This window comes from Bufo bufo, chromosome 6 (assembly GCF_905171765.1).
Source record: "Bufo bufo chromosome 6, aBufBuf1.1, whole genome shotgun sequence".
Taxonomy (NCBI): Eukaryota; Metazoa; Chordata; class Amphibia; order Anura; family Bufonidae; genus Bufo; species Bufo bufo.
The window spans coordinates 130,643,437-130,668,239 of NC_053394.1; the positions used below are offsets into that span (position 1 = coordinate 130,643,437).

Below are 24,803 nucleotides of genomic sequence, written 5' to 3' on the forward strand. Positions count from 1 at the left end.
TCAATAATCAGATACAGATTGATACATGGGTAAGACCAGTATCAGAGAAGAATACATCCCCAAGTCTGGCAGAAGCTGTAAGGAACTTTTTGCCTGTTGTCTGGACTGTGTGTTGTACAGCAAAAACATTTGTTCATAACAGTTGAAGGAATGCAAATGTATAGTCCTGTAGAATGTTGTGCTATCTTTGACATGACCAGCTTGTCACGCATGGTGTGAGTGTTGTTTGAGAAACACTAAAACGTACAGGTTGATATGGAGAGTTCAAAGTGTTCATCAGTTATAACATTGTAAGAGGAGTTACACTTAACAAGAAGCAATATCACGAAGTTGTGGACAAGCCATACAAGACATTGACCACAATGATGAACCCAAGTCTAATATGTCTTCAAAAATGGAGCTTCTGTATGATGGTAAAGGTACATCTTTATGGACAAGGTGGAAACCATTTTATTTTGCTTTCCAGAACTCATCAGTCATGAGCAGATTTTAGATGCTTGCATGAATTTAATGTGACAGATCTAGAAGAGAAGTCCATTAGCGTTGAGCTAAAACAGTGGTGGGACAGACATAAGACCATTATCTTTTTGGTCCTGTATGCCAAATGAATATCTTCCAGTTTATATGGTAGGTGCATATGCAAATATAATTGTAGTAGATAATAACAATTGTACATATGCACACATATACAGATATAGAAATTATAGGCTGTACATATGGGAGGTGGAGTTATAGGAGAACAAATCCCTGTAGGGCAACTTTTGCTCCTCTGGAGCAAAATAACTTATGACTCAAATCTTTGATTTCTGTACAGACTGTAGATACAGAGTTAGAGAGAATTTCAATCTCAACATGGAGGTTGAAAAGCTGCTGAAGAAGACATTGTCCTCATTTTTGGGTCTCTACAGGAATTAAGTCAGTATATCTCTAGTTTAAGTGACAGTCCATTGCCAGAAGTTGGTGAGTCCTACAGTATATTAAACATCCAATGGATTTCCACCGTTATTTCCTTTGTATACATGAATTACATCCAAAAGGAGGTGTTTCTTAGTACACCTCCATCATCTTGGTCACAAAGCAGTGATCTGCGTCAGTTCTGCCTGTGGATTAGTCCCCACTTGGTCTGTATCCCCGCCCAACATGGGCAGTTCCATGCCTAGTCATGCCGGATTATTCGGCCCATCTGAGTTCTTGCAAGCATAGGCAACATCTTTGGCAATGCTGCACATGCGGTTGGACATCTGCAGCTCAGTACGGAAGGCAGAGGGAAAGCAGAACTTCTTAAAGCATGCTTTGAAATTCTCATCTAAGAAGGCATAAAGGACAGGGTTGAGACTGCTGTTGATATATCCCAAAGCAATGCAGAAATGAAGGATAGCAACCTTGATATCACTGTTGGGCTTAGCTCCAAGGTTCTGAACCAGCACATAAATCTGTATGGGGGTCCAACAGATAATAAACACAGCTACAACCACCAGAACCAGTCGTGTGATCCGACGAAGATTTCTGTCCTTCTCCCTTGAACCAGACAAGACTCTGACTTTTTTCAACCTTCTAATCATCAAGCTGTAGCATATGGTGATTATAAGAACAGGTATCACAAAAGAAAAGAGGAAAACGCAAGTACCAAAGACTGGTTCCCAATAATGTTCTGGATCAGGAAGCTGCACCATACACTCAATATCTGCAGGGGGGAAAAGGAGACAGTGTTATTAAAGACATGCTAGTGATTACACAGTAATAAAACCTGCTTAGTTACATGCAAATTGCAAATAATCCACACACAAAGGAGACAAGAAAATTACAGGTTCAGTCATATTGTGCTGCATTAATACATGGTAACCGGAGTGAATCTGTAATTTGCTGCCTTAGAAATACTGCATCAGTTTTCAGATTTCTATCATTATTGCATTTACTGTGTTTTGCTTTAAACATTGTAGCTATCTCACTATCTCTCCTCTATTAGCATGACCTGCAACTGCCAAGTGTTTACCTAATCCTGCAGCAGAACCCAGTCAGGAAATGAATGAAACCTTCTCGATTATTCTATAGCACCACTGTAAAAAAATTCATTCTGCCACTCTTAAATCTGCTCTTCACTACAAGTGATTCTGTACTCCAGCAATAACTGGATTATTATATTAAAATGAAATAAGAACAAGAGGACAGATAAAGCATATACAAATCATGGTACCCATACAATGTTCTATCAAAGCTCGACTTCAGGGAACCATTTTGTGGGTAAAAATATTACCACTACAGGGAGTGCAGAATTATTAGGCAAATGAGTATTTTGACCACATCATCCTCTTTATGCATGTTGTCTTACTCCAAGCTGTATAGGCTCGAAAGCCTACTACCAATTAAGCATATTAGGTGATGTGCATCTCTGTAATGAAAAGGGGTGTGGTCTAATGACATCAACACCCTATATCAGTTGTGCATAATTATTAGGAAACTTCCTTTCCTTTGGCAAAATGGGTCAAAAGAAGGACTTGACAGGCTTAGAAAAGTCAAAAATAGTGAGATATCTTGCAGAGGGATGCAGCACTCTTAAAATTGCAAAGCTTCTGAAGCGTGATCATCGAACAATCAAGCGTTTCATTCAAAATAGTCAACAGGGTCGCAAGAAGCGTGTGGAAAAACCAAGGCGCAAAATAACTGCCCATGAACTGAGAAAAGTCAAGTGTGCAGCTGCCAAGATGCCACTTGCCACCAGTTTGGCCATATTTCAGAGCTGCAACATCACTGGAGTGCCCAAAAGCACAAGGTGTGCAATACTCAGAGACATGGCCAAGGTAAGAAAGGCTGAAAGACGACCACCACTGAACCAGACACACAAGCTGAAACGTCAAGACTGGGCCAAGAAATATCTCAAGACTGATTTTTCTAAGGTTTTATGGACTGATGAAATGAGAGTGAGTCTTGATGGGCCAGATGGATGGGCCCGTGGCTGGATTGGTAAAGGGCAGAGAGCTCCAGTCCGACTCAGACGCCAGCAAGGTGGAGGTGGAGTACTGGTTTGGGCTGGTATCATCAAAGATGAGCTTGTGGGGCCTTTTCGGGTTGAGGATGGAGTCAAGCTCAACTCCCAGTCCTACTGCCAGTTTCTGGAAGACACCTTCTTCAAGCAGTGGTACAGGAAGAAATCTGCATCCTTCAAGAAAAACATGATTTTCATGCAGGACAATGCTCCATCACACGCGTCCAAGTACTCCACAGCGTGGCTGGCAAGAAAGGGTATAAAAGAAGAAAATCTAATGACATGGCCTCCTTGTTCACCTGATCTGAACCCCATTGAGAACCTGTGGTCCATCATCAAATGTGAGATTTACAAGGAGGGAAAACAGTACACCTCTCTGAACAGTGTCTGGGAGGCTGTGGTTGCTGCTGCACGCAATGTTGATGGTGAACAGATCAAAACACTGACAGAATCCATGGATGGCAGGCTTTTGAGTGTCCTTGCAAAGAAAGGTGGCCATATTGGTCACTGATTTGTTTTTGTTTTGTTTTTGAATGTCAGAAATGTATATTTGCGAATGTTGAGATGTTATATTGGTTTCACTGGTAAAAATAAATAATTGAAATGGGTATATATTTGTTTTTTGTTAAGTTGCCTAATAATTATGCACAGCAATAGTCACCTGCACACACAGATATCCCCCTAAAATAGCTAAAACTAAAAACTACTTCCAAAAATATTCAGCTTTGATATTAATGAGTTTTTTGGGTTCATTGAGAACATGGTTGTTGTTCAATAATAAAATTAATCCTCAAAAATACAACTTGCCTAATAATTCTGCACTCCCTGTAGTTTATGACATCTTACAAATAACTGAAAGGCAGCCTGTGCTGGTCAAAGGATTTTTCCTCCCTACTTTACCTCCAGTTGGTGGCCAGGACCTAATTAGCTGTGAGAAACATAGTACCAATTAGTGGCAACCCCAACCGTTGTTTTTTTTTAAACATATTTCACCAAAACTTACAAAAAATCTTTAAAGCTTAGTTTCTTCAGGAAGTCCAGGACATCGTTATTTGAACTCATCAGTGCCTGTTAATGACTTTGAAAGCCAGTTCCTCTCTTGGTGTGACTCATCTGCCAGTAGTCAAATAAAAATCACAGTTGAATTCAGATACTAATTCCACTTATTTCGTTCTTCTCTCTAAAGGCAAACTACCAGCTTAGGCCTGTGAAATATAACTTTAATAACATTCTCCAGTAGTAGAATGTAAAATCCTTGGAGAAGGTGAGAATAGAGTCAACGCTAAGTAAGCAGGAGGCAACTGCAAAAAAAAGTGTATACATACAGACATGTTTGTGAGGGTTTGATCTGACTGGGCAATTTACTTGTATAAAAGCGATGTTTGCTCTTCAAGCAGCAGCGAATGATGGATTTTATCGGAATCTCTTCTTGGTCCTCGGTATGTGTTGATCACAGCAGGGAGAAAACTCTACAATGGTACTGACTTAATAAGATTTTATTTCCCCAGAGACTCCGGTCTCTCCCGTATCTCTTGCCCAGATCCTGATGTGGGACTGCAGACAAGATGCTTGTCTGATGTCTTTGTTTTTACAACAGGTAAACAATCCAAGCAAAAAGCAAAGAAAGACAAAGAAAATAAAGACCATCACCAGTAAAGAGATATTTATACATAGATGTTATCAGCATCCACAACTGTAAAGGGAAAGTGGCATCAGAAAATGACCTATATTTTAAATCAAGTTTTTATTTTAAACATAGTTTCAAACTATTTTTGGTGATGTTATATTTCATTTCCCATATCACTATTTATATTTTTAAAAATATCCTAAAATCCTGCAGTCTTCGCACTGGCCACTAAGTCAAATAAATGTCTTGGTCTTTTCAGTAATCATCTCCTTATCATTACAGTCAGGATAAGAATGACAGATATGACTTACAGTATATATATATCTACAGAGCTGTGAAAAAGTATTTGCCCCTTACAGATTTTTTTAGTTTTTGCATATTTGTCACACTTATATGTTTCAGATTATCAAACAAATTTGAATATCAGACAAAGATAACCTTAGTAAACACAAAAATGCTGTTTTTAAATGATGATTAATTTGTTAAGGGAAAAAAGCAATCTAAACCAACTTGGCCCTATGTGAAAAAGTAATTGCCCCCTAAACCTAATAACTGGTTGTGCCACCCTTGGCTACAACAACTGCAATCAAGTGTTTGTGATAACTGGCAATCAGTCTTTCACATCTTTGTGGAGGAATTTTGGCCTACTCGTCTTTGCAGAATTAAATTCACCCACATTGGAGGGTTTTCGAGGATGAACAGCGTGTTTAACCTCTTCGGCCATAGCGACATACCGGTGGCTGAGGCAGCGGGCTGCTGCAATGACGGGGAATGGCAATAACATCAAAGCCCATCATTTAACCCCTCAGATGCTGTGATCAACACTGATCACAGCATCTGTAAGGTAAAGGAGGGAGGGAGGAACAAAAATAAAAAGTAAAAAAAAAAACATTACAATATTAAAAGTTTAAATCACTCCACTTTCCCAATTTTACATATAAAATATATAAACAATAAAAAAAATATATATGTCAGGTATCCCCGCATCCAAAAATGTCTGAACTATTAAAATATTTGTAAAAATTTCCTGTACGGTGAACGCCATAATAGAAAACAAAATTGAAAATACACGATTTGCAATTTTTTTTGTCACCTTTCCCCCAACAAAATTGAACAGTGATCAAAAAGTAGTGCGTACCACAAAAATGGTACCAATAAAAAATACAGTTCGACCTGCAAAAAACAAGTAGATGGAAGTATAAAAAAAAAATCTACTAATTGCCACAGCTTCTCAATCAGATTTAAGTCTGGACTTTGAAGAGGGCACTCCAAAGCCTTCTTTTTTTTTTTAGCCATTCAAAGATGGACTTGCTGGTATGCTTTGGATCATTGTCCTGCTGCAGAACGCAAGTATGCTTGAGCTTAAGGTCACGATATGATGGTCGGTAGTGTTGAGTACCGCATGTGTTGAGGGCCGAGTACCGCATGTGCTCGAGCGCCATGCTCGAGTCTCCTACCCGCACGTTTTGCGGCTGCTATGCAGCCAATAAATGTGCAGGTAAGTACAGTGAGGGCACTGTAATGCCAGTAGCCATGTTGGTTACTGGCATTACAGTGATTGGCTGGCCGGAACACGTCATCAGGTGCTATATAACACCTGATGACGCATGTTCGGCTCATTTGCAGTCAGGGAGAGCTGCACTTCGGAAGGGACAGAGAGTGTAGGGTGTCTGATCGCAATCAATTTACTAGAAAAACGTTTCAAAGACCCAAAAGTCCTTTTAAGGACTATTGTGTGTGGCAGCAGGCTGGCAGTATTTTATAGCTACAGTACAATTTTTTTCCCCATCATTTTCAATATTTTTTCTACAGAGGGTGTCTGCAGTGACTAGTGACATCTGTCCAATATCTTCTGTGTGTCAGGGCCAGAGATTTGAGAAATATAAGTGAAAATTAAATAACTATATTTTTTCCATCATTTTCAATACTTTTTATATAGAGGGTGTCAGCAGTGAGTTGTGACATCTGTCCAAAACCTTCTGTGTGTCAGGGCCAGAGATTGGAGAAATATAAGTGAGAATTACTAAATTTCTTCCATCATTTTCAATACTTTTCATATAGAGGGTGTCAGCAGTGAGTTGTGACATCTGTCCAATACCTTTTGTGTGTCAGGGCCAGAGATTTGAGAAATATAAGTGAAATCTATTTTATTTTTTCCTTACTTTTATGTATTTTTTCAATATACTGCAGTAAGGGACTGGGAAGTGGCCGTGATGCTGATGGTTCACGCAGAGGCCGTGGCTCTGGGCGCGTTGAAACTGTGCCTGCTGCCAGAGCACAAGAAAAACAATCATCCACAATACCTAGCTTCATGTCCTAGTTTGCAGGGCGTCGCAGGACAAAACTCTTGAAGTCAGACCAGTGCGACCAGGTGGTCGGTTGGATTACAGCAGATAATGCTTTAGGTCGGTTAATCACCACCCTGTCTTCCACCAAGTTCAATCTCAGTAGCCAAGAGTCTAGTCAACAGAATCCTCTACCTGATCCTCCTTCCTCCCAACATTGAGAGTCTGGCCAAACAAATGATCCCACACTCGGAAACTCAGAGGAGCTCTTTTAATTGCTATTACTTGAAGAGGGACATGAGATCTTGTGCCCTGATTCCCAACCTCTTGAGCACAGTCACAAGAACATCATAGTGGGGAATGGCAATTAGTGTTTAATGAGGTGGATGATGATGAGACACAGTTGCCAATGAGTCAACCGCAATTACTGTCTCAAGAGGTTGATGAAGAGGATGAGACACAGTTGTCAATCACTGAGGTTGTGATTAGGTCAACAAATCAAGAGGATGATCAGAGTGAGGAAGTGGAAGATTAGGTGGTGGACGATGAGGTCACTTACCCAACCTGGGAAGGTGGAAAGCCAAGCGAGGACAGCAGTACAGAGGGGGAAGGATCTGCAGCACTGCAACAGGCTGGAAGAGGCAGTGGGGTGGCAAAAGGGAGAAGGCAGGCCACAACAAACAGGCCCACAACTGTTCCACGGAGCACGCCCTTGAATAAATCTCCCTTGCCAAGGGGTAGGTGTTCCACAGTATGGCGCCTTTTTGAGGAAAGTGCGGATGACAAAAGAATAGTAGTTTGCAACCTGTGCCACACCAAAATGAGTTGGGGCTTGAACACTACCAACCTCAGCACCACCAGCATGATCCACCACATGGCATCCAAGCACCGTAATAAGTGGGACGAATGCTTGGGTCCACAATCTGTGTCTGCGAGTCACACCACTGCCTCTTCCCCTATGGTATGTGCTGGCCAATCGCCTATCAAAGGCGCAGGCGAGGATGCATCCTGCCCTGCACCTGGACCTTCGCAAGCACCATCAGCAACCACATCCACTTCCCTGTCCCAGTGCAGCGTCCAAATGGCATTACCCCAGGCATTTGAACGCAAGCGCAAATACCCAGCCACCCACCCACAGGCCATAGCACTAAATACTAAATGTGCACCTTTCAAAATTACTGGCCCTGGAAATGTTGCCATTTAGGCTTGTGGACATTGAGGCCTTCCGCAGCCTAAGGTCGGCGGCCGTCCCGCAGTACTCTATTTTTCAAGGTGTGCCTTGCCCGCATTACACCAACATGAGTCCCGAAACGTCTTTCATGCCCTGACCAACGCAGTTACTGGGAAGGTCCACTTAACCATGGACACATGGACAAGTGCATTTGACCAGGGACGCTACATTTCCCTGAAGGCACACTGGGTGAACATTGTGGAGGCCGGGAGCGAGTCATACCCTGGGATCACACAGGTGCTACCGACGCCGAGGATTGCGGGCCCTAATTCCATCAGGGTTTCTGGCAGCACCTACGTTAGTGGCTACAACCCCCACTTCTCCTCCTCCTTCGCCTCCTCCTCCACTTCCACCTCTGAATTATCCAAGTGCAGCACCAGTCAGCCATCAGCCGGTAGCTGGAAGCAGTGTACCACTGCAGTGGGGAAGCGCCAACAGGCCGTGCTGAAGCTGATTATCTTAGAGGACAAACAGCACACCGCCGCAGAGCTGTTGCAGGGGATAAGAGACCAGACTGAGCTGTGGCTCTTGCCACTGAACCTACAACCAGGCATGGTTGTGTGTGATAATGGCTGTAACTTGGTGGCGGCTTTGGAGCTCGGCAAGCTCACACATATCCCATGCCTAGTCCACGTCTTAAACTTAGTGGTTCAGCGGTTTCTCAAAACCTACCCCAATTTGCCTGAGCTACTGGTGAAGGTGCGCCGCGTGTGTGCACATTTACGCAAGTCATCGACAGCTTTAGCCGGTCTGTCAACGCTGCAGCAGCGCTTTAACTTGCTAGCTCACCGGCTGTTGTGCGATGTGAGCACGCGCTGGAACTCAACGTTCCACATGTTTGCCAGGCTTTGTCTTTGTGAGCAGCAGAGGGCAGTAGTGGAATACCAGCTGCAACATGGTCGTCGTGTTTCCAGTCAGCTTCCGCTATTCAGAAGCTAGGAGTGGGCATGGATGTCTGACCTCTGTGATGTTTTAAGAAACTTTGAGAAATCAACACAGATGGTAAGCGGCGATAACGCTATTATTAGCGCAACCATCCCACTTCAGTGTCTACTCATCCGCTTGCTGCTAGCAATAAAGGATGACGCTTTGCATGTGGAAAAGGTTGCCTCCGCTACCGAGGGTAGTACCCATGGAAGTTTAATTCCATCTGTTCAGCATGGGTGGGCAGAAGAGGAGGAAGAGAATGAGGAGATTGAGAATGATCCTCCTGATGACGACAGCGAAGTCTTGTCTGTTTGGACGCTGGCACACATGGCTGACTTTATGTTAGGCTGCCTTTCCCACGACCCGCGCGTTATACTCATTTTAGACAACACCGATTACTGGGTGTTCACCCTTCTCGACCCCGGCTACAAAGAGAACTTCTCATCTCTCATTCCTCAGGTGGAGAAGACGAGCAAAACGGTGCAATACTAGAAGGTCCTTGTTAAAAAATTGTTCCAAAAATTTCCATCTGACAACGCTGGTGGCAGAGTACTTCCTTGCCCAACCGAGGAGGGGAGACAAGGGGAACATACAGCAGTTCCAACAGAGGCAGGGCAACACTCTCCAAGGTCTGGGACAGTTTCTTGACACCCGGCCAGCACCCTCACCCTGATGCACAGCCTAGTGTCACAAGGAGGGAAATGATTTGGAAGATGGTGAAGGAGTACGTAGCAGACCGTGTCAGCGTCCTCAGTGATCCCTCAGTGCCTTACAACTGCTGGGTGTCCAGACTGAACACGTGGCACGAACTGGCCCTCTACGCCTTGGAGGTGCTGGCCTGCCCTGCCGCCAGCATTTTGTCTGAGCGGGTATTTAGTGCTGCTGGTGGCATTACAACAGATAAGCGTATCTGCCTGTCAGCTGAAAATGCTGACAGGTTGACTCTTATAAAAATGAATAAGGCCTGGATTGACCATGACTTCTCGACTCCACCAGAGGAAAGCTGATGAATAGGGATGAGCGAACCCGAACTGTATAGTTCGGGTTCGTACCGAATTTTGGGGTGTCTGTGACACGGACCCGAACGCGAACATTTTCGTTAAAGTCCGTGTTCGGGTTCGGTGTTCGGCGCTTTCTTGGCGCTTTTTGAAAGGCTGCAAAGCAGCCAATCAACAAGCGTCATACTACTTGCCCCAAGAGGCCATCACAGCCTTGCCTACTATTGGCATGGCTGTGATTGGCCAGTGCAGCATGTGACCCAGCCTCTATATAAGCTTGGGTCACGTTGCGCTGCACGTCACTCTGCTGATTCAAGCATAGGGAGAGGTTGCAGCTGCGACGTTAGGGCGAGATTAGGCAGTGATTAACTCCTCCAAAAGACTTCATTCTGTGATCGATCTGCAGCTGTGGATCATTGAAGTGCTAATATTGACTTGCTCACTTTTTTGAGGCTGCCCAGAGCGTTTTTAGATCACTTTTTTTCTGGGGTGATCGGCGGCCATTTTGTGACAGCACAAGCTATCACCAAGTGTATTTAACCATCAATAGTGTGGTTATTTTGTGCTATATCCTACATCAGCTGCAGGCTGAGCCTGTGTCACCGAAGTGCATTTAACCATCAACAGTCTGGTTATGTTTTGGCCATATACTACATCAGCTGCAGGCTGAGCCTGTGTCACCGAAGTGCATTTAACCATCAACAGTCTGATTATTTTTTGGCCATATACTACATCTGGTGCAGGCTGAGCCTGTGTCACCCAAGTGCATTTAACCATCAACAGTGTGGTTATTTTTTGGCCATATACTACATCAGGGGCAAGTTGAGCCTGTCACCCAGCGCCTAAAAAATAGAATGAATATGTAGAGAGAATCTCTAAATCGCACATCCTCATACCTATGCTTCTGATGTACAACTGTTTTCAATTATCAGCATTTCTTATGATAAAACATGGCTATACAGCGATGCTATCAATCATTTGCTGTGCACTATAAAGAGACAATTAGTATACAGTTTGATCAAAGCGCATAGGCCCACTTACCGCGACAAGGTTGCCTCTTGTTTAAGTGGGAACCTACTCTAACCATGGCGCAGAGCCGTGCGGCGACCACCACGCCTCCACACCGCTCCAGCAGGCAATGGGATCCAGCAGCCGCACAGCAGCCCCACTGTACAGTGAGGCCACATGGGCCCCGGGTCCCATCACTCCACCAGCACGGCACAGAAGCAGAGACGGCCGCCGTCCAGCGCCGCATGTGAACTGGTGCAAATGGCTCACCTGTTCACAGCCTCTCAGGAACTCCAACTGAGATGTGGTAGGAATTTATAGACCCTTTGCAGACTTCTGCTGATTAAAAAGCACCTGAGCCACATGGGGAGGAGTGCTGATTCAGGGGAGGGGGGAAAAGAAGTTTATAGCATAAATTGTATGAATATGTAGAGAGAATCTCTAAATCGCACATCCTCATACCTATGCTTCTGATGTACAACTGTTTTCAATTATCAGCATTTCTTATGATAAAACATGGCTATACAGCGATGCTATCAATCATTTGCTGTGCACTATAAAGAGACAATTAGTATACAGTTTGATCAACTGTACTTAAATTAGCAGTAGTCTGCACAGGGTTTTAATTCCTACCACATCTCAGTTGGAATTCCTGAGAAGCTGTGAACAGGTGATCCTTTAGCACCAGTTCACATGCGGCGCTGGATGGCGGCCGTCGTTGTTTCTGCGCTGTGCTGGTGGAGCTGTGGGATCCGAGGCCTAGGTGGCTCCGCTGTATAGCGGGGCGGCTGGTTGGCTGCTGGATCCCATTGCCTGCTGGAGCAGTGTGGAGACACGGTGATCGCCACACGGCACTGCGCTACGGTTAGAGTAGGTTCCCACTTAACAGGAGGAAACCTTGTCGCGGTAAGTGGGCCTATGCTCTTTGATCAAACTGTATACTAATTGCCTCCTAATAGTGCACAGCAAATGATTGATATAACTGCTGTATAGCCATGTTTTATCATAAGAAATGCTGCTTATTACATACAGTAGTCAATAGTATAGGAATGAGGAGGTGCGATTTAGTTTCACTCTACAAACCATGGCCTAAAAAATAGACCTGAAAATCTTTCAAGGTACTGTAGTTGCCCCATTCCAGTTATTACTTTAGTTGCCTTCCTCTGGACCCTCTCCAGCTCTGCTATGTCTGCCTTGTTCACAGGAGCCCAGAACTGTACACAGTACTCTATGTGTGGTCTGACTAATGATTTGTAAAGTGGTAGGACTATGTTCTTATCACGGGCATCTATGCCCCTTTTGATGCAACCCATTGTCTTATTGGCCTTGGCAGCAGCTGCCTGACACTGTTTTTTGCAGCTAAGTTTGCTGTTTATTAAAATTCCTAGATCCTTTTCCATGTCAGTGTTACTGAGTGTTTTACCATTTAGTATGTACAGGTGACTTGCATTATTTCTTCCCATGTGCATAACTTTAAATTTTTCAGTGTTAAACCTCATCTGCCACTTATCTGCCCAAGCCTCCAATCTATCCAGATCCCTCTGTAGTAGTATACTGTCCTCTTCAGTGTTAATTACTTTACACAGTTTAGTGTCATCTGCGAAAATTGACACTTTACTGTGCAAGCCTTCTACAAGGTCATTAATAAATATATTGAAGAGAATAGGGCCCAATACTGACCCCTGAGGTACCCCACTAGTGACAGTGACCCAATCTGAGTGTGTACCGTTAATAACCACCCTCTGTTTTCTATCATTGAGCCAGTTACTTACCCACACACAGACGTTTTCTCCCAGTCCGAGCATTCTCATTTTATATACTAACCTTTTATGTGGTACAGTGTCAAATGCTTTGGAGAAGTCCAGATATGCGACATCCATTGATTCGCCACTATCAAGTCTAGAACTTACCTCCTCATAGAAACTGATTAAATTAGTTTGGCATGACCGATCCCTCATGAAGCCATGTTGATATGGCGTTATTTGCTTATTTCCGTTGAGATGCTCTAACATAGCATCTCTCAGAAAACCTTCAAACTGTTTACCCACAACAGATGTTAAACTTACCGGCCTATAGTTTCCAGGCTCTGTTTTTGGACCCTTTTTGAATATTGGCACCACATTTGCTATGCGCCAATCCTGTGGGATATTCCCTGTCAGTATAGAGTATCCAAATATCAGAAATAAGGGTCTGGCTATGACATTACTTAATTCCCTTAGGATACGGGGGTGTATGCCATCTGGTCCTGGCGATTTGTCTATTTTAATCTTTTTAAGTCGCTGATGTACTTCTTCCTGGGTCAGACAGGACACTTTTAATGGGGAATTTATTTTTACATTCTGCATGTCATTTGACAGTTTATTTTCCTCAGTGAATACATTGGAGAGAAAAATATTTAACAGCTTTGCTTTCTCCTCGTCGCTCTCTGCGACTCCCCCCTCATTACTCTTTAAAGGGCCGACACCTTCAGATTTATACTTTTTAACATTTATATAATTGAAGAACATTTTAGGGTTAGTTTTACTCTCTTTGACATTAATCTCTCGGTCTCTAGTATGGCCGCTTTTGTTTGTTTTTTACATGTTCTATTTTTTTCCTTATAGTTTTTCAGTGCTTCCGTGCTACCCTCCTGTTTTAGTGATTTATATGCTTTCTTTTTGTCATTTATTGCTTTCTTTACAGTTCTGTTTATCCATATTGGTTTCCTTTTGTTCCTTAACCTTTTATTCCCATACGGTATGTACCTCTCACAATGAGATTTTAGGATGCTTTTAAACATATCTCATTTTGTGGCTGTATTTTTCTTTTTGAGGACTTTGTCCCAGTTAGTTAGGCCTATGGCCTCTCTTAGTTGGCTAAATTTAGCTTTTTTGAAGTTTGGTATTTTTGTTCCTCCCTGTAGAAACGCTTTTTTTAATGATAATTGGAAGGTATTACTTCATGGTCACTATTTCCCAGGTGTCCCCCACCCTGCACGTCTGTTGTTCTGTCAGGCCTAATGGTTAATACTAAGTCCAGTATGGCCGTCCCTCTAGTCGGGTCCTGAACCAGTTGGGAGAGGTAAATGTCTTTGGTTATTGCCAAGAACCTGTTTCCTTTATGAGATATACAAGTTTTAGTTTCCCAGTCTATATCTGGGTAGTTGAAGTCCCCCATAATAACCACCTCATTTTGATTTGCCGCCTTGTCTATCTCATTTAGTAGTAGATTTTCTGTGGACTCTGGTATATTAGGTGGTTTATAGTAAACTCCTATTAGTAATTTATTATTGTTTTTAGCTCCATGTATCTCTACCCACAGTGACTCCACATGTTCATGTCCCTCACTTATATATTGTGGGCTTTAGACAGGACTTTACATAAAGGCAGACCCCTCCCCCTCTCTGGTTTTGACGATCCTTTCTAAACAGACTGTAACCTTGTACATTAACTGCCCAGTCATAGCTATCATCCAGCCATGTCTCAGTTATTCCCACTATGTCATAGTCCTCCTCACACATCACTAATTCCAGTTCCCCAGTTTTATTAGTCAGGCTTCTGGCATTAGTATACATACATTTGAGAGGTTTATGTATATTTTTTTACCCTACATCTTTCCTTCTGAAAGACTGTTCTAGTCCCTCCTTCCATTCCTCCCCCAGTCCCACTACCTTGCCCCCGGTCTCTATATGCACTCTCTTCCCCTCCTATAATGTAATTTCCCTCCCCCCCAGTCCCTAGTTTAAACACTCCTCCAACCTTCTAGCCATCTTCTTCCCCAACACAGCTGCCACTTCCCCATTGAGGTGCAGACCGTCCCTATGATAGAGCCTGTAGCCAATAGAGAAGTCGGCCCAGTTCTCCAGGAACCCAAACCCCTCCTTCCTACACCAGATCGTGAGCCACTTGTTAATCTCCATAATCTCCCGCTGCCTTTCTTGTGTGGCCCGTGGTACAGGTAGTATTTCGGAAAATACTACCTTTGAGGTCCTTGCCCTAAACTTTTGACCTAAATCCCTGAAATCATTTTTAAGGACTCTCCACCTACCTCTAACTTTGTCATTGGTTCCGATATGGACCATGACCGCTGGATCTTCTCCAGCCCCTCCCAGTAATCTGTCAACCCGATCCGCGATGTGTCGAACTCTAGCGCCAGGAAGACAGCACACTGTTCGGCGATCACGGTCTTTGTGAGAGATTGCCCTATCTGTTCCCCTAATAATGGAGTCTCCCACTACCAGCACCTGTCTGGCCTGCCCTGCTCTCCTGGTCCCCTGCTTACTGGAGCTGACATTCCCCTGACTGGCAGAGGAAGTGTCCGGCTGCAGCAGTGCCGTCCCTGGACTGACATCCCCCTCATCTGCCAAACGTGCAAACTTGTTTGGGTGTGTCAGATCAGGGCTAGCCTCCCTGGCACTCTTCCCTCTACCCCGCTTTCTAACTGTTACCCAGCTAGCTACCTCACTTTCCTCAGCCTCCTCTCTGTCACCCTCCCCTCATCTACCCCAAAGAGTGCTTGCTCGGTGAGAAGCAAACTCTTTTGCAAATTGTCAATGCCTCTCAGTGTTGCAACTTGCCCGTTTAGAGACTCGATTTGCGATTCCAAACTGGTAATTTGCTCACATCTTGAACAAAGATATACACCCTCAAACGGCTGTTCCAGGACTGCATACATCATGCAAGATGTGCACTGGACTGCGTTGTAAATTGTGCAACACATACTAAATGGGGATTACACCACAAAAGCGAAAAATACTATATAATGTAGTACTAAGAAGCTGGCTAATTGCAGTCCCCCACTGAAGTCCCTAAATCTAAAGTCACTTAATCTTAAGTCACACACTTATACAACCACACACTTAATCAACCACGCGTCGCGGTCAAACTCGCGTTATATATCTGCTTATATAAATATAAATGCAGCTCACTACACCAGCCTGGTTTGTTTTCCCTCTGGATTCAATATGATTTTTTTGAGGGTCAGCTCACCAGCAGGCCCTCACCTACAATGTTTTACAGGGTTAGCTCAGCTGCAGGTCCTCGCAAATAATTTATTTGAGGGTCAGCTCACCAGCAGGCCCTCACCTACAATGTTTTACAGGGTCAGCTTAGCTGCAGGCCCTCGCATATAATTTTTTAGAGGGTCAGCTCACCAGCAGGCCCTCACTTACAATGTTTTACAGGGTCAGTTCACCAGCAGGGCCGCACCTAAAATCATTTACAGGGTCAGCTCACCAGCAGGACCTCGCATATAATGTTTTACAGGGTCAGCTCACCAGTAGGCACGCACCTAAAATCTTTTACAGGGTCAGCTCACCAGCAGGCCTTCACATATAATGTTTTACAGGGTCAGCTGACCAGCAGGCCCGCAACAAAAATCTTTTACAGGGTCAGCTCACTAGCAGGCCCTCACCTACAATCTTTTACAGGGTCAGCTCACCAGCAGGGCCGCACCTAAAATCATTTACAGGGTCAGCTCACCAGCAGGACCTCGCATATAATGTTTTACAGGGTCAGTTCAATAGCAGGCTCGCACCTAAAATCTTTTACAGGGTCAGCTCACCAGCAGGCACGCACCTAAAAAATTTTACAGGGTCAGCTCACCAGCAGGCCTTCACATATAATGTCTTACAGGGTCAGCTGACCAGCAGGCCCGCAACAAAAATCTTTTACAGGGTCAGCTCACATGCAGGCCCACGCATATATTGTTTTACAGGGTCAGCTCACCTGCAGGCCCTCGCATATAATTTTTTAGAAGGTCATCTCACCAGCAGGCCCTCACCTACAAGTCCAGTCTCAGTATCCAAGAGTTTGGTCAGCACAATCCTCTTTGGTTTCCCGGAAGCTGCTCGGTGAGTCATGGGAATAATGCCACGGCATCGCCGGTCGTCATTGTTTATGGTCGGAACTATAGCGGTATCTGACTTTCATTTATGAGTAATGAAAACATTCTTGGCAAATGCTTTCGCTTTGGTTCGTCTTGCTCCGGTCCATGAATTTCACCTCTAGCGTCGCAATACGGATGCCCCTGGCCGTCCCTCTTAATCATGGCCCCAGTTCCAAAAACCAACAAAATAGAACCGGAGTCCTATTCCATTATTCCTAGGTGACCTGGCCTGCTTTGAACACTGTCAATTTTTTCAATGGTCAGCTAAGCAGCAGGCACTCTCCCATAATTTTTTAAATGGTAAGCTCAGCAGCAGGCCCTCAACCATAATGTTTTAGAGGGTCAGCTCAGAAGCAGGCCCTCGCGTATAATTTTTTAGAGGGTCAGATCACCTGCAGGCCCTCGCATATAATTTTTTAGAGGGTCAGCTCACCAGCAGGCCCTCACCTACAATCTTTTACAGGGTCAGCTCAGCTGCAGGCCCTCACCTACAATCTTTTAGAGGGTCAGCTCACCAGTAGGCCCTCACCTACAATCTTTTAGAGGGTCAGCTCACCTGCAGGCCCTCACCTTATTATACCTAATAGGTAAGGCGCATGCTGCCTTGCTTGGAAGTGGTAGCCGTAGTTGTTTCCTGATTCCCCGTTACCCGTGGTCACCGTGGTTAGCAATCAAAATAACATCTAAAGTTGATAGGGCAGACATCCGAATAGATCGTCGCCATCACGGGAACGTGCGATCGGTCCTAGGTTATTTAGAGACACCAAAGCAGCAGCTGGCCCTCGCCCATAATGTTTTAGATGGTCAGATCAGCAGGCCCTTGCTCCAAATGTTTTTGAGGGTCACCAGCAGGCCATCAATCATAATGTTTCAAGGCAGTGTATGATGCCCTACTTTTTGTGTAACAAAGGGTGTATTGGTATTGTAGTGCCAGTTCCTTGTCATTTTTGGCAGCCCTTTCCCTTAATGCATAGGCTTTATGAGTGTAGGAGTCCCACTACCTGAGCAATTGTACCACAATGTGAATGAGGCCCACCTTTATGTGATATACAGGTTGTATCGGAGTGCCTCTTCCTTGTAATTTTTGGCAGCACTTGCACTTTATATACATGTAAATATACAGGAAAGTATGTTTCCTAACAATTTCCTCTAAAATAAATTTTATCTTTGTTTTTGTGCGTATTATTGTCAGTCTGTAAAAATTGCATACTACTCGAACAACATCGTTCCCAGCAGCGACCTGGGAGTCCAAGATGCATAAAGACATCCTCCCCATGCTGCTCCCGAACAATTTTGGTGGTTTCCATTAATTTCTGACCTTTTCCAATGTACCAGGCACCATCCCCTCTTCAGAGCAGGGGGTGCCTGGTTTAATGCTCGGCTTCTCCCATTGACTTCCATTATACTCAGGTGCTCAATAGAGCACCCAAGCATCCCGATGTGTTTGGCCCGAGCCCATGAGCACCCGAGCACTAAGGTGCTCGATCAACACTAGCCATGACCTCTTCACTCTGGTAGTCAAAAATAGTCAAAATTCTAGTGTAAAGCAAGATATTCACCAGCTTCTTGGTGTCCTAGCATTTTTATAATCAAGAGCCTAATGCACCTTGCTGGATGTCAAGATTTTATCAGTGACATTTCTACATAATAATATTTTAATTGTGCTGGTATTTATGACTGCATAAAGATCACCTTTCTGACGTGAGGCTGAAGACTATGTCCTATTAAACCTGTAGTTTTATAGCGTCATCTAAGTCATCTACTGAAAGCCGCTAATTTTAGTAGCAGGACAGATCAGTATGCATATACTTCAATTACCACTATGGAAAGCATTGCTTTGCAATGTCTTAACTACGCAGACAAGTCTGCACAATGCCAGGTAGCTTGCTAAGACGGTACGAGAACTGGGAATGTTATTATTGGTTAGATTCAGATGCTGCTCAATCAATATATAGAAAATGCATCCTGTTGGTTTAGGTACATCCTTATTGCTTCTCAACCAGTAGTAAATAAAAAGGTCAGAATTGACCGAAACATCACACTTTCACTTTGAGTTGCCTTTCATAAGAAAAATAAAAATAAAAAATATACTATGATATCACTATATTCATCAGAGTGCTGAAGTTCCTAATTTTCAACTAGTAGTGACATATGCCACAATACAGTTGTCACGGGACGCCGACAAGGCGCTCGCTCTCCTCAGCGCCGTCTGCATCCTCAGTTCCAATGGCAACCAGGGGAGGTCTGAGCACCGAGCTCGGCACTCGGTGCTCAGCTGTATTCAGCAGCGTGGGTCATGTGGTCATGTGGCAATGTCACATGACCCCAGCTAGTCAGTATTTAACAGTCAATTAGGTTAATTAGGTTCATTTGCGATTCTGTTACCTGGCATACTTACCTGCTCCTGTGTTCCCTGACGATCCTCTGCTTGCTCCTCCTGTACTGCACTTCTCTCCTGTTATTCCGACCCCGGCTTCCACCTGACGATTCTCTGTGGACTCCTGTGGTACTTTATTACTTTATTATTCTCTGCTTACTCCATTTGTACTTCGTTGCTGTCTTGGTATTGACTTGGTCTGTTCGCTATCTGTTGTTTGTCTTGTCTGTCCTCCCAGCACGTATTCTAAGCTAGGGACTGCCGTCCAGTTGTCCCCTGTCATAAGGACTTGCGAGGTCACTATCCTCCCCTCTGTGTGTGTGTACGTGACCATTACAACAGTAAGCTGTTTCTCATACCCGATATGAGAAAATAATCCCCAACTTCGAAAGGCCCCTCTACACAATTGATGGATCGAACAATGAGCAATAATTGTTTAGTTTGTCGTTCTTGGAATCACTGAGGTAGGCGCCTAAATCATCATTCCTTGTCTAGAATTCCACAAGTGTAAACAGGTATCATTTAGATGATTAGACGATTCCACTGTGGGTGTGAAATCGTTACGCTACTCAAGTCAATTGCCTCAGCCGGAAATACGTGCGCAAATCATAAAAGGGTATGGATTCTAAATTTCTTTTATCAGCCCCATATAAGACAACCTGTATTTTTTTTCTGGAACCACTTTTTGGTCCAAATCCATGCTGATTTTCCTCAAGATCCATCTCTTAAACATAATCCAATATTTCCTTGGCAAGGCGATGATTTTTCTCACAAGCTCATCTTGCAACCGTGTTGTCTCAACTGAAGACAAAACGGAGATGGCAAACAGGAGGGAAGGTGGTCTATGGTGGTAAATAAGGTGGAACAAAGGGTCTTTAGAGACTTTTTTAACACAACCTTTTCACAATGCCTTTTTTTCCCAAAAAACACCCACATAGTGAATTATATTTATCTAAATGCAACTGCTAGCCCGACATATGATCTATTTCATAATCGCAAACACAAATTTTTACAAGGTACTCTGCGCATCTAAAGGGGTTGCCGTACAAACATTAACAACTCAAATAGCAATTTGTTCGTTGCTCGATCGAGTCAATTATCTACTAGTGTAAAAAGGCCTTAATTGCCTTCACTTGTAGAAGGACAAAGCATCATTAGAGGTCATTTGGGCAATATGCCTATGCAGCTTCGAAAATGAGCCTTATAGCCTATTCTTCCAATCCTATTCTCTAGTCACGTAGCAAGCACTAAAGGCAGCTGTCCACATTTGCAATCATACATTTTACCTAGAAGCAAGCACCCTGCAGTATAAGCAGAGCCCATGAATTATAGATGTGACTGAAAGCTATGTGATATTACAGTGACAGGGACGGATGTGGTAGCGTTAAACCCAGCAGATCAGTTTCAGAAGCGTCTGTTTTGCTTCTTTTTTCCCCTCTTGATTCTTCCGCTCCATAATGCCTTTTCCTTAGTTCGCTGTGTGTGTACATTAGAAAGTAAGAGCAACTACATTAATTTCAACCTCGGTTGTGAATATAATTGGGTCATCTGGAAAAAAATAAAAATCCCCCCCTGCAAAATCATAAAAGAAGGTCATGAGTTACACTAGCCTCGGATAATTATAAACTTGGCGAATTGAGCTTTCTTTTCAAATCAACCTTAATTATAATAATATTTCACTGCTGGTAAGACCTATTTCTCACTCTGCAGATTAGGTTTATTTGTACTATGCCAGTATTGTGGTATAGTATGGTTAAGGGCTCATGCACACGACTGTTGTTTTGGTCCGCATCCGAGCCGCAGTTTTTGCGGCTCGGATGCGGACCCATTCACTTCAATGGGGCCGCAAAAGATACGGACAGCACTCCGTGTGCTGTCCGCATCTGTTGCTCCGTTCCGTGGCCGCGCAAAAAAAATATAACATGTCCTATTCTTGTCCGTTTTGCGGACAAGAATAGGCATTTCTACAATGGGCCGCCCGTTCCGCAAATTGCTTCTGTTTTTTGCGGATCCGCGGTTTGCGGACCACAAAAAACGGAACGGTCGTGTGCATAAGGCCTAAAGAGCAGACACAGCGGAAGTGGACATTTTGTGTGCTAAAACCAAAATCCAAAGGATTACAGGTTATCAGTCAATAGAAACTGCTTTCTCTGAAAACCATCTAAAAGAATGAGTGCAATCATTAAATATCTAAATACACTGCTCAAAAAAATAAAGAGAACACTTAAACAACACAATGTAACTCCAAGTCAATCACACTTCTGTGAAATCAAACTGTCCACTTAGGAAGCAACACTGAGTGACAATCAATTTCACAAATGGGATAGACAACAGGTGGAAATTATATGCAATTAGCAAGACACCCCCAATAAAGGAGAGGTTCTGCAGGTGGTGACCACAGACCACTTCTCAGTTCCTATGCTTCCTGGCTGATGTTTTGGTCACTTTTGAATGCTGGCGGTGCTTTCACTCTAGTGGCTCAGGTAGTGCAGCTTATACAGGATGGCACATCAATGCGAGCTGTGGGAAGAAGGTTTGCTGTGTCTGTCAGCGTAGTGTCCAGAGCATGGAGGCGCTACCAGGAGACAGGCCAGTACATCAGGAGACGTGGAGGAGGCCGTAGGAGGGCAACAACCCAGCAGCAGGACCGCTACCTCCGCCTTTGTGCAAGGAGGAACAGGAGGAGCACTGCCAGAGCCCTGCAAAATGACCTCCAGCAGGCCACAAATGTGCATGTGTCTGCTCAAACGGTCAGAAACAGATTCCATGAGGGTGATATGAGGGCCCGACGTCCACAGGTGGGGGTTGTGCTTACAGCCCAACACCGTGCAGGACGTTTGGCATTTGCCAGAGAACACCAAGATTGGCAAATTCGCCACTGGCGCCCTGTGCTCTTCACAGATGAAAGCAGGTTCACACTGAGCATATGTGACAGACGTGACAGAGTCTGGAGACGCCGTGGAGAATGTTCTGCTGCCTGCAACATCCTCCAGCATGACCGATTTGGCATTGGGTCAGTAATGGTGTGGGGTGGCATTTCTTTGGAGGGCCGCACAGCCCTCCATGTGCTCGCCAGAGGTAGCCTGACTGCCATTAGGTACCGAGATGAGATCCTCAGACCCCTTGTGAGACCATATGCTGGTGCTGTTGGCCCTGGGTTCCTCCTAATGCAAGACAATGCTAGACCTCATGTGGCTGGAGTGTGTCAGCAGTTCCTGCAAGACGAAGGCATTGATGCTATGGACTGGCCCGCCCGTTCCCCAGACCTGAATCCAATTGAGCACATCTGGGACATCATGTCTCGCTCTATCCACCAACGTCACGTTGCACCACAGACTGTCCAGGAGTTGGCAGATCCTTTAGTCCAGGTCTGGGAGGAGATCCCTCAGGAGACCGTCCGCCACCTCATCAGGAGCATGCACAGGCGTTGTAGGGAGGTCATACAGGCACGTGGAAGCCACACACACTACTGAGCCTCATTTTGACTTGTTTTAAGGACATTACATCAAAGTTGGATCAGCCTGTAGTGTGTTTTTCCACTTTAATTTTGAGTGTGACTCCAAATCCAGACCTTCATGGGTTGAAAAATTTGATTTCCATTTTTTAATTTTTGTGTGATTTTGTTGTCAGCACATTCAACTATGTAAAGAACAAAGTATTTCAGAAAAATATTTAATTAACTCAGATCTAGGATGTGTTATTTTTGTGTTCCCTTTATTTTTTTGAGCAGTGTATTATTCTGTATGTCAACCTCCCAGATAACAAAGAAAGATACTTTTTCTTATACAAAGCTCCAAATCCTGTGCATAGACATAAAAGCTAGTGCCTGTAGCCTCCACTATGAGGATTTTTTTTAATTAAAAGTATGCAGTAAGCTCCAAAGCTCCCACTAGTGGTGACTACAGGCAGACAAAATTTCTGCATTTGGCTCAAATAGGCATTATTATCTATGAGAAAAGCATCTTATCTTCCTAAATTACTTTTATACTGACCCTCATTATCCATCTCTGCTGACCCCATGACCATAACAGGGATTCCAATACAGGAGGCTAGAATCCAGATGCAGACATTGACGACTTTCGCTTTGTGTGGAGTACGGATGTCAAGGGCTTTCACAGGATGACAGATAGCAATGTAACGGTCCACACTCATCATGGTCAGCGTGAAGGTACTGGTGAACATGTTGTAGTAGTCAATAGCTATAGCAATCTTACAGAGCGCATTGCCGAAGGGCCAAATTCCCATAATAATATCAGTCCCTTGGAATGGGAGAGTTATCAACACTAAGGCATCTGCTAAGGCCAGGTTGAAGATATAGATGTTGGTTGCAGTTTTCATCTTGGTATACCTGAAATAAACCACAAAATATGTTAATAGGAGCAGTAACTTATACAAAACTGTAATATTACAGTGATCAGTCATATGTCCAGAAGTATAATGCTATTACAGAAGTGCACTGGTATCTGGAAGTGGTGGATGATCCTTTCACGAATGTTATTCCAAGCCAGGAAGCTTTTAGCCTTCCATTGGATACAGGTAGAGCCACCCACTATCCAAGACTTTAAGAATAAGTTGAAAGGGGTGATAGATTTGGAAAAAGGGGTATATTAGATAAAGAATGCTCTTCATAACTTTGATGAAATTTGTGGCCCTTGGCTGGATAATCCGAGTCTGCCATCCAATATATTACTTTGGAATAAATGCACAATACTGCCTTGATATGTAATTTGGTCTTTGCCGTTTGGGGTTGGGGGTTGAGTAAGAGCGGGGGTGGAGTACAATGTTGCCAATCTTTGTGTTTCAGAGAAATCTTTTTTTTTTTGCTATATGAATGCCCCTTTTGTGTCTACTTTTATGTCTACTTCAAACTGTTTACTCAGATATCAGAGGAGGCTATGCATATGTCTAACTTGGACTCTGGGGGGGGAGTTAATGTGACATATTATGTTAAATTTTTTCTGTATATTGACTGAAAATGGAAAATGGTGAACTGCTGTTCTGCTGATAAAAAATTTATTGGTTATATATCCATTTAATATTTAAAGGTTTCAGACTCTATAATATAGCAAAATGTGTTTTAAAGGGAACCTGTCACCTTCTTCATGCTACCCTTACTGATGGCAGCATAAAGTAGTGTCAGACACTAAAATCACTTATCTGGTAAAGTAAAGTAGCTGTTAGATTAATGCGGACCCTGTGCTGGAGAAGAGTCACGTGCTGCTAGGAAGAGTCTGGCTTATTCAGGAGTTCTCCCTCTACCCACCAATTGATGACTGACAGGATTCCCCCAGGGAGAAAAATAAGGAAAGGATGGACGAATTGGAAGAGAAGGAAGGAGCTCATGAATAAGCCGGACTCTTCACTAGCAGCACTTGACTCTTCTCCAGCTAATGCTGCCGGTATTAAAGAAGCACTCCCACAAAATATTGTATTCTTACCAGTGACTATATCTGTGAGATATAAACTTCCTTCTGATCCTCAGCACTCACAGGAAGTCACTTT

General features: G+C 43.8%; 1 protein-coding gene across 1 annotated transcript; it reads right to left on the minus strand.

Annotated features, from left to right (window-relative positions):
• Positions 1–1,160: 1,160 nt before the first annotated feature.
• On the minus strand, positions 1,161–23,675 carry OPRL1 (opioid related nociceptin receptor 1). Its single transcript, XM_040436322.1, has 2 exons — positions 23,294–23,675; positions 1,161–1,684 (listed from the first exon to the last, which is right to left on the minus strand). The coding sequence occupies exons 1-2, from the start codon at positions 23,637–23,639 to the stop codon at positions 1,161–1,163; spliced, it is 870 nt and encodes a 289-aa protein (XP_040292256.1). The 5' UTR covers positions 23,640–23,675.
• Positions 23,676–24,803: the final 1,128 nt, after the last annotated feature.